The sequence below is a fragment of the Erythrolamprus reginae genome, chromosome 9, assembly GCF_031021105.1.
Source record: "Erythrolamprus reginae isolate rEryReg1 chromosome 9, rEryReg1.hap1, whole genome shotgun sequence".
NCBI classification, from domain to species: domain Eukaryota; kingdom Metazoa; phylum Chordata; class Lepidosauria; order Squamata; family Dipsadidae; genus Erythrolamprus; species Erythrolamprus reginae.
In genome coordinates, this window is record NC_091958.1 from 26,142,514 (window position 1) to 26,152,489 (window position 9,976).

The 9,976-nt window shown below is 45.8% G+C and overlaps 1 protein-coding gene across 2 annotated transcripts in view; it reads right to left on the bottom strand.

Moving 5' to 3' along the window:
• PLEKHG4 (pleckstrin homology and RhoGEF domain containing G4) overlaps positions 1-7,411 on the bottom strand; it is a 29,266-nt gene extending 21,855 nt beyond the window's left edge. The window contains exons 1-3 of one of the 2 annotated variants that reach the window (XM_070760581.1): positions 5,703-7,411; positions 1,495-1,713; positions 343-466 (exon numbers count right to left, since the gene is read on the bottom strand). In XM_070760581.1, the coding sequence (XP_070616682.1) occupies positions 343-466; positions 1,495-1,713; positions 5,703-7,320 (1,961 nt within the window). In that variant the 5' untranslated portion in view covers positions 7,321-7,411. The remainder of the gene's footprint in view (positions 1-342; positions 467-1,494; positions 1,714-5,702) is intronic. The other variant, XM_070760582.1, reaches the window with a different exon arrangement.
• Positions 7,412-9,976: the final 2,565 nt, after the last annotated feature.

The following is a 9,976-nucleotide window of genomic DNA, read 5'->3' on the forward strand; positions in this document are numbered from 1 at the left end:
CCCGCCAACCGGCATTGTTTAGTTGACGGGACCCGGAGAAGGCCCACTCTGTGGGACCTAATCGGTCGCTGGGATTCGTGCGGCAGAAGGCGGTCTCGGAGGTAAAAATATTCCTTGAGGAGATCGGAGGATGCAGACCAGTAAATAGTGGCATATCTAAGCTGCTCTATCTGGGATTCCCAGAGAGCGTGGACGTATCCAAGCCAGCTAACAGCCACCCCATCCGTGTTTCTCCACTGACTGGAAATCTACAATTATAAAGCTAAGGACTGACAGAACAGTTACAGGATCCCGTGCCCAGAACACTCGCTGAGTGTGTCTTCCTTCCCTTTTCCCACAAACCTGAGAATGCTGCGTAAGTAGAGGAGAAGGCGTGTTATTTCACTGGCATTGCAGTTTGGGCACAACCAGACTGTATTCCTCAGTGTGATGATGACCACGGCACGTCCGGATCTGTCTCTGGTACCTGAGAAAGAGGTTCCATTTCATTTGTCTAATTAGGCAAAAAGAAGAACCAAGGCCCCTTTGAACGGCTCTCTAATAAACAGAGAAATGAATGAATAGATGCAAACATGGCAATGAAATAGTGGGATAATAGAAGTTGAAAACAATTAGGAGAAACACAAACTCAAATCTGGTTCTGAAAGCAGAACTGGGCTCTTGAGGGGCCTGTGTAGACTGCCATTTGTTTTCTTTGGTGGCAGATCTTCCTGAGCCTCACCCCGAGTCGGCCTGCAGGGCGCCATAAGCTCTTTTTGGGGGGAAAGGCTTGTCCCCCATTGCAGCTGGCAACTCAGGCCGGTTCTCTTAAAGAGCCTCAGTCTACAAGGACTGCGCAAGCCTCTGGTCGCCCACTGTTCCTCTGCAACACTGGAAGGCCAGACCGTAGTTGTTCCAAGGAAAGAGACCCCCAAGGGGTGCAGAGGCCCTGGCTGTTTCCCTGGGGAGGGAGCCTATGCACTAAGGCAGTGTTTCCCCGCCTTGGCAACTTGAAGATATCTGGACTTCAACTCCCAGAAGGGAATTCTGGGAGTTGAAGTCCAAATATCTTCAAGTTGCCAAGGTGGGGAAACACTGCACTAAGGCCCAATCTCTGCTAAACCCATAATTCCCTCACCACTCTCAAACTATTCACTAAGGTTGCATTGCTATTACTACTAGTCTTCTCATCGTTCCTTTCACCCATCTCCTCCCACTTAGGACTACAGGATCGTAACTTATTGCTTGTATCCTTAAGATTTTTATTAATATTAATTGTTTCCTGATTGCTTATTTGATGCCTATGATAATCATTAAGTGTTGTACCTCATGATTCTTGACAAATGTATCTTTTTCTTTTATGTACACTGAGAGCATCTGCACCAAAGACAAATTCCTTGTGTGTCCAATCCCACTTGGCCAATAAAGAATTCTGTTCTTTTCTAATCCAGACTCACAAGTCATTTTTCCTTCTCCACAAACCCTAAAGACAGCAACAGACTTTGGGGGCTTTACCTGGCAGGCAGGCAGCCCCACTCTGAAGCAATTCCCAATTCAGGCTCTTCATTGGCAGGGGGTCTGTTTCCAGAATACCCCGGGATGGACAGATTGGGAGTTCTGGTTCCATAGTCAAGGCTGTGGGGTCTTTTCCCCCACAGCCACCAGGAGTGATCAGTGCCAGGCTGCTGTTTTCAACTTCTTCAAAGGAATTATCTGCCCCATTCGATGAGGTTTCTGTAACAGGAAACAGTTTTCAATGCTAAGATTTTAAATATTCCCATTTGCATTCAGAGGCAAAGCAGATACTCCCAGATTCATCCTTCCTCTTTGCGAATGCTCTGAACTGGACAAACCCAATGAAGTTTACTGTAGATGATGAAACAGCTCTTCCTTCACACACACACACACACACACACACACACACACACACACACACACACACACATACACACACTATTGCAGAGCAGCCTATAGTTGCTGCTAAACCTGGGACCTTAGAATCCTAGTGGTCAATTGCCAAAAGAGCTGACCAGAACCAAGGGGGCAAGGCCACAAAGAAACCACGCTGAAAGGGGCAGAGGTTGTGGAGTTCTGCCCCCTCACACAAAAGGTAAGGAAGCACCAGGACCAGACGGATTACACCCCAGAGTCCTAACAGAACTAGCAAGTCATTTCAGAACCACTGCACCACATCTTCCACAAATCCTGAAACACAGGAGAATTGCCTGAGGACTGGAAAACAGCTGACGTGTTCCCCATCTACAAAAAAAGTCAAAAATCAGACCCAGGAAATTACAGACCAATCAGACTAACATCAAATCCTGGGAAAATATTGGAAAAAATAATTAAAAAGCAGATCTCCCATCATCTAGAAAAAAACCAAGTAATAACCAACAGCCAACATGGATTTGCTAAGAACAAGTCATGCCAAACCAACCTTATTTCATTCAAACTGTGACCAAATTAGACGACCAGCAAAATGCAATGGACACAACATACCTGGACTTCAGCAAAGCATTTGACAAAGTAGACCACAACTTACTTCTTCACAAGCTAGAAAAAAGTGGGATAGACAGCTACACAACTAGATGGATTAATAATTGGCTAACCAATCATATACCCAGCAAGTAGTCCTCAATGGTCCTAAGTCCACATGGAGAAAAGTAAGCAATGGGGTACCACAAGGTTCCGTCCTAGGCCCAGTACTCTTTAACATCTTCATAAATGACCTAGATGAGGGAATAGCAAGAGACCTAACCAAGTTTGCAGATGATACTAAGCTGGCAGGAGTAGCAAACACCCCAGAGGACAAACTCGGAATCCAGGGGGACCTCGACAACATTGCACCCAAACCAATAAAATGAAATTCAACACAGAGAAAAGTAAAATCTTACACCTAAAAAGAGTCAAAAATACACATACAAACTGGGCAATACCACACTCAATAGTACTGAGTATTACATATAAGACTGACGGCAGAAAAAGACCCCATGGTCCATCTAGTCTGCCCTTTTACTATTTTCTGTATTTTATCTTACAATGGATATATGTTTATCCCAGGCATGTTTAAATTCGGTTACTGTGGATTTACCAACCACGTCTGCTGGAAGTTTGTTCCAAGGATCTACTACTCTTTCAGTAAAATAATACTTTCTCATGTTGCCTTTGATCTTTCCCCCAACTAACTTCAGATTGTGTCCCCGTGTTCTTGTGTTCACTTTCCTGTTAAAAACACTTCCCTCCTGAACCCTATTTAACCCTTTAACATATTTAAATGTTTCGATCATGTCCCCCCTTTTCCTTCTGTCTTCCAGACTATACAGATTGAGTTCATTAAGTCTTTCCTGATACGTTTTATACTTCAGACCTTCCACCATTCTTGTAGCCCGTCTTTGGACCCGTTCAATTTTGTCAATATCTTTTTGTAGGTGAGGTCTCCAGAACTGAACACAGTACTCCAAATGTGGTCTCACCAGCGCTCTGTATAAGGGGATCACAATCTCCCTCTTCCTGCTTGTTATACCTCTAGCTATGCAGCCAAGACATGGTAGTGGTTTGAATATGAGCCAGCAATGTGCAGCAACAGCCAAAAAGGCCAACACAGTCCTGAGCTACATAAATAGAGGGATACAATCAAGGACCAGAGAGGCACTAGCACTACTTTAGTCAGACCACACCTAGAGTACTGCATCCTGTTTTGGTCACCGCACTACAAAAAAGACATTTGGACTCTAGAGAAAGTGCAGAAGAGAGCAACCAGGATGATAAAGGGTCTAGAAAATAAAACATGCGAAGAACGGTTGCAGGAACTGGGCATGGCCAGGGATGACATGATGGCAGTATTCCAATACTTCAGGGGATGCCACAGAGAAGAGGGTGTCAGTCCGTTTCTCTATGGCCAAACAAGGAATAAAAGATGGATGGAAGCTGACCAAGGAGAGATTCAATACAGAAGTGAGGAGAACGATCAACCAGTGGAACAGTTGCCAGTGGAGGTTTTGAGAGCCCCAACCCTTGCAACCTTCAAGGAGAGATTAGACTGCCATCTGGCGCAAATGGTGTAGGAACTCCTGGTTGAGCAGGGGGTTGGACTAGATGACTTACAAGGTCTCTTCCAACTCTAATAATAAATCTAAGTCTCGGTGAAATGTTAACATATACTGCTAGCCTATATATTATATGCCATATGATATGTCATGGCATATAATCAATCCATCAGTCAATCATGTGCTAAAAATCAACCTTCTCCTGTGACTTTGAGAATGTACTCTTTGCTTTAACCCATTGTCAACAGAGAAAATAAAGAAAAATCTACTTTGTGCTGGCATTTAATTTTAAGTTTTTTCCTCTCGGCACAAGAAATTAATGGAGATGACAAAGATTAGTCTCTTCACAACGTTAGCCAAAAAAACAGCCTTGATAGACTCATTTACATATTAATTCCATCTTCTTGAGGGCCATAATAAAAATGCCGCCACCTCATCTCCTGTTGCCTTGTTAGAAGAGAGTTACATCCTAATTATTCTACATCTCCAGTACACAACATGCATCAACATATTTTAAAAAAAACAGTATTTGGGCAAACTCCAGCCAAAAACCTGATCACCTCTCTGAGGTTCCTTTCAAATGGAAGAACAGCCTCAATCTTGCCTTCGTATCACACCTTTAGGCCTTCTCCTTGACTCAGCTGCTGCCCCAAGAACTCCAGTTTGTCCTTTGTGCTGTTTTTGGCTCTCCGGAGCCTTCAGGGAAGCTTCCTGAAGCCACGGAGTGCGAAAAACAGAACAACGGGCAAACCGGAAGTTCATTTTTCCAAACTTCTGGTTTTCCAGTTTGACTGGTTTTTCACTGTCCCAGGCTTCAGTGAGGCCTGTGTGCATGCGCGGGGACCAGGGAGGAATGGTGCACATGTAGCAGCACAAGGGGCGAATGCCTGGGGGAGAGGGAATGGGTGTGGGCACGTGCGCGCATGCTAGCATATGCACACACACCCTTTTGGCACATGGACCAAAAAAGGTTTGCCGTCCTTTACACCAGTGTTTCCCAACCTTGGCAACTTGAATATATCTGGACTTCAACTCCCAGAATTGGACTTCAACTCCCAAATGCTGGCTGGGGAATTCTGGGAGTTGAAGTCCAAATAGCTTCAAGTTGCCAAGGTTGGGAAACACTGCTCTATCATTCCTGTGCAACAGGACAGAAGTCTCCAGCACTGCACAATGCCTGTGTATGAACCACTCACTTGGCTCGACCCAGGCTTTGTGACCCTCTTAAGTTTGAAGAGACCAAGATTTCAGGGCAGAATATCCCATTGGAAGCTGGCATACTGCAAAGCAAAGAGCCATCAAGCCCAATCTTCATTTCCAATATGCCAAATGGCCCACGAGCATTTCACTTAGAAAATAAAAATCAGCCTAGGATATTCTTTAAACATACCCAATTAGTCCAGCAAAAACTAAACTAAAACTAGATCTTCCAGGTCCAGTTCAACAACTGTGTCACAAATGGGCCAACATTTCTGAGGAAATTCTTTGCGGGAAAGCCCATGGCATATTTTCAACATCCTTAACATGTCCACTAGCCAAAAATGTTGCTGGTTCCTGCAATTAACCACATTCTAAATTCAAATTCCTTTTCCTGCCGTTCCAGAGTTTCATGCACACACGATCTGTCCAGAGACCATTTCCCCAGCAAAAGACAGAAAGTGGCTGAATGAATCGTACCTGTGGCCTGATCCCCCTCGGGGATGGGCGTGGTGCACTCTGGCAATTTCACAGCTGGAAACAGTGCTGGGAGGGGGGATGCCCAGGAGTCCGCCTCTGGATCACTGGGCTGAAACTGGCAGAGAGCTTCACGGGTTGAGTTGTGTCCACCTTCCAGGAAGGCCCCAGTGCCCAACTCCTTGTCTAGGGAAGGGGATTGGCTGCCCTGTCCTCTTCCCACCTTCATGGAAACCCCTGTCTGCAAAGCTTGCGGTGTGCTTGAGAGATGGGGCTGACCCACAGAATGAGCTTCAGCACCGCCTTGGGGAAGGCTGCTGCGAGGGGCCTCTGCCTGTCCAGAGCCTCCTGCTAGAGGCCCAGGGCCATTTTCCTTCAGCTTTGTTCTCGCGCTCTTTGGCTCAGCCTCAAAAGTGGGAAGCGGAAGACTGCCTCCTGCTCGCTCTTGACAACTACCCACATTTTCTTGCCCTGCCTTCTGGGAAAGGGAGTTTTTCGGGACAAAAGGGTCTCCAGAATGAAGTTGCCAACCATTCGTAGAGGGGTTTTGCTTAGTCTGCCATTGGTGATTTCCTTCCATGCTTCTTCTATTGCCCAACTCCATTAATGGGTCCACTCGTGTCCCTTCCATGGGCTCCAGAGGATGCAGTTGTTGTTCCAGCCATTCTGAAGACTGACCTTTTCCTTCCACCAACTGTTCCTGGGAGGGCTGGTTATCAGCTATTCTCCTCCTTGAGAAGATTCCCACCTGGGATGGTTTGATTATGGTCAGAGAAGTTGCCTTTCCCTCCAACCTTTCTCTGGAGCTGTCAGAATCCCTCTTGCAGCTGCTGATCTCCTGTTCTGTCAGGGCAACGTCTCCTATTCTTTCTACCCCAAAAACATCAGGACAGGATGCAGGAGGCTTGGGGAACTCCGAGCGGCCTCCCGCAATGGTGGAAGAGCCTGTCCCCAGAGCCTGACCTTTGACCTCCTCTCCATCCTTGTAACAGCACCTGGCATACCTCCAATCCAGCTCCTGTTCTGGATGTGTCAATAACGTCTTGGCAAAATGTGGCTCCTTAATAATAGAGGAAACAGTGGGACTCAAAGAAGCTGGACGATTCTCTGGACTGCCAGGATGTTTCGGGAACAATTTATCACATTCTGTTTCATTATTTACAGAACATGCAACATTAGTAGCTGGCAAATCAGAAGTCCTCAGCTGCCCAGATGGCACCGATGCAAGAGCTGAGCCAGCACAATTCCCCCAGCAACGGCTATTGTTCTGACTGGGCGGCTGGCTGTCCTTGGCTTCCAGCCGACAGAAAGCGCTGGGCTGAGCCGAAGGTCCTTTGGGGCAGCCAGAGGTGGACAGGGAGGCAGCTGCCAAGCCAGCCTCTTCTCCTTCCCTGTCACTCTCACAGGCCTTCCCAAACTCTGGGCTCCCACACGCCTGATCAGCAGGCTCCTCCATTAAGAGGGTGGCAAATGAGTTGGCCTCATGGAAGATGTGGGGTCCCCCTGAAAGACAGCTGCTGGAGGACTCCACCACTGTGAAGCCCAGAGCAGAAGACTTCTCAGTCATTGGGACAAAATGCACATTCTTCTTGTTTTTTCCAATAGTTTGGGACTTCTTCATAAATTCTGGATTGACTATTCCATCCCAAGGCACTCAGAATATCTCACCACCTGTGGCTTACAAGCTCTTTTCCAATGTGGTTCCAACCATTTCTTGCTGATGAAGCTCAGCCAGAGACGCCTTCAAGGCAGCAGATGCCACAAACTCCTCCACATTAATTTTTGTCCTTGGCCAAGCATTTGACTATGATCCATGGAGACTTTTTCAAGTATGGAAACATTTGCAGGTAAAAGTCCTCCGGTCTCAAGATCCACCAGGTAAGAGAAGCCAGCTGGATGACGCCAAGGGGCCAGCCTGCATGCTGGAAGAGCCACCTGATGGAATAAAAAAAGCCAGGAGAATTGTATACAATCTATTTCTCAATAAGAGAATCTAATACCACCTCATTCACCCCTCATGCCATAATTATGAGGAAAAGGTATGTCAGGTTCATAGTTGCTTAAAAATATTATTAAGCCTGTAACACAATGACTAAGAAGTAAGCTGTCCTTACCTGTGGAATATGATAGAACTAGCGCCTGCATTCCCCTTGCTACTTTCAAAAGGGCTGTGCAGAAAATAATTCAGAAGATGGAAAATTTGTGCGACTATTACACTCATATTTTATGACACAAAGCTATCCTGTCTTTGCTCAGGCTTCCAAGTGAGGCTAGCAAAGTCGCATAAAGAGCTAGCTCATTAAAGCAGGTGCATCTTTTTTTCTTTCTAATACAAAACTCTGACAAAGGATGGCCCCGCTACAATTAGTAGCAAAAGGGGTGCTGGGCTTACCCTTATTCAAAGCTAAAGCAATTCTTCCAAATCAGTTTGAAGCATGTATAGTCATCAGTTTGAGCATAGTAGTACTATTCTTCGTTCTGAAAGTTTCCTTCCATGCTTAAATAACACACACTAAGATTTTGAAATCCAGTTGGAAACATCAAGTGAGCACACCAGCTGCCCTGTTACCTGAGGCAAGCAGAATTTGGCAGTTTGATGATACTCCTTTGAAAATAACTTTCCCAAAATATGCATTTAAGGTGAATACTATTAGGCAGGATGACTGCATCCAACAAAAGACAAGGTAATGCTTTAATTAAGAAATGTTTCTTCAATGAAATGTGGAGATGGGACATTCTGGTACTGGTATCCTGCGTTATCCTGATGGGTAACAACAAATGTAGCCCATCCCAATTCAGATAGACTTTGGGCATCACACAGAACAGAAGGAGTGCATTAAAAAAAGAATCTAATCAAGTAAAACAATCCATTTTTATACTTTAAATGTTTTTTTCAGGTTGCCTGTGCACATGGTCCATGAAAAGGACAGCAGAAGAAGCCAGAAAGGCTAACTCAGGCTAACCCAAGTGACCATTTTTCATTCAGAGAATGCCAAGGGATTCAGATCTCTTAAACTCTGAGCCCCACAGAAAGGAAAAAGTTATGGGGAGGCTGACAGAAGGGAGTCTCTGATTCAAACTGCAATCTTGGTCAAGTTCTGTGGTCACCCTTAAACAGGGAAAACGAGCCCCCTCCCTGCCACAGGGGAGACCCCCAACTCTGCTGGCATTGTGACCACATCATTTCATGGTGAGTTTAAGAGATCTGAGTCCCTTGACATTCTCTCAAAAAAAAATGTCACTTCTGTGAGATGAGCACCTATCTTAAATTTCAAAAATAAATTTAAAATGTAAGTAAATAAAAATAATAAACAAAAGCATTGATAAGTAACTATTTGCAGTGCCAGCATAGAAAATTTCTCTGCAAGGAAGGTGCTCAAGAATCCAGGCATATCGATTCCAGAGAATGCTGCTGCTGCTGCTGCTGCTGTTGTCATACAGGATCTTCTTTTTTTTGCATGAACAGCAGAAGTGAGCAACAGAATATTTATTTTTGTTGTTAAAGCCTGACATTTGTTGCATGGCAGCAGATGACATAAACCTGCTCTCTAACACTTGCAGTTTCTTGAAGGGTCATCTGCACAAACCGTTTATTTTGGTAAATACAAGTTTAATACAACAAAATCAGACAATTCAGGCCCCTGAAAGCTTCCGCAGTATTGTTCTGTTAGCTTAGGAACAAGTAGGGCAAAGGATTGCAATGCCTTGGCCACGCTTAAGAGTTTCTTGGCTGGGACCCAGACTATTAGGTTCTCTCCCTCCTAGAGGTGATGCTGGGGGAAAGCTTTCCAGCATTCCTTTTGAGAGTGCAGGCAGTAAGATACTCACTTCCCACTGGACCAACCGCAAGATGTGCTTGGCAGGAATCAGGAAGCCGATGAGGTAGCAGAGCCCATTGCAGCCACAGAGCTTCTCCGCCACAGGAGGGAGGGATTTCAGAGGGAGGCTAAAGCCCAGAGAGGAGGTTCTGGATGCAGCTGTCCAGGGGCTGAGAATCCTACCAAGAGAAGGAGAGTCAGCAGAGCCGACAACCAGCTCCCTCGGGCTGCAATCACGAACTCTCCCAAAGACGGTTCCTGCAGCACCAGAGCAGAGCGCTCACGCTCACCTAGTCCCGACGGAGTGGCGGCAGACAGCTTACACTGCAAAAACTTTCCTGACTGAGCAGGGTGTGGCTCCCGTTAAACTATTATGATTGTAGCGTGTGGGAGAATGCCTGGCATGTGCTTGTGAACGTGAGAGTAAGAAGCAGAAGAGCAGGCATCCAGAATGTGTCT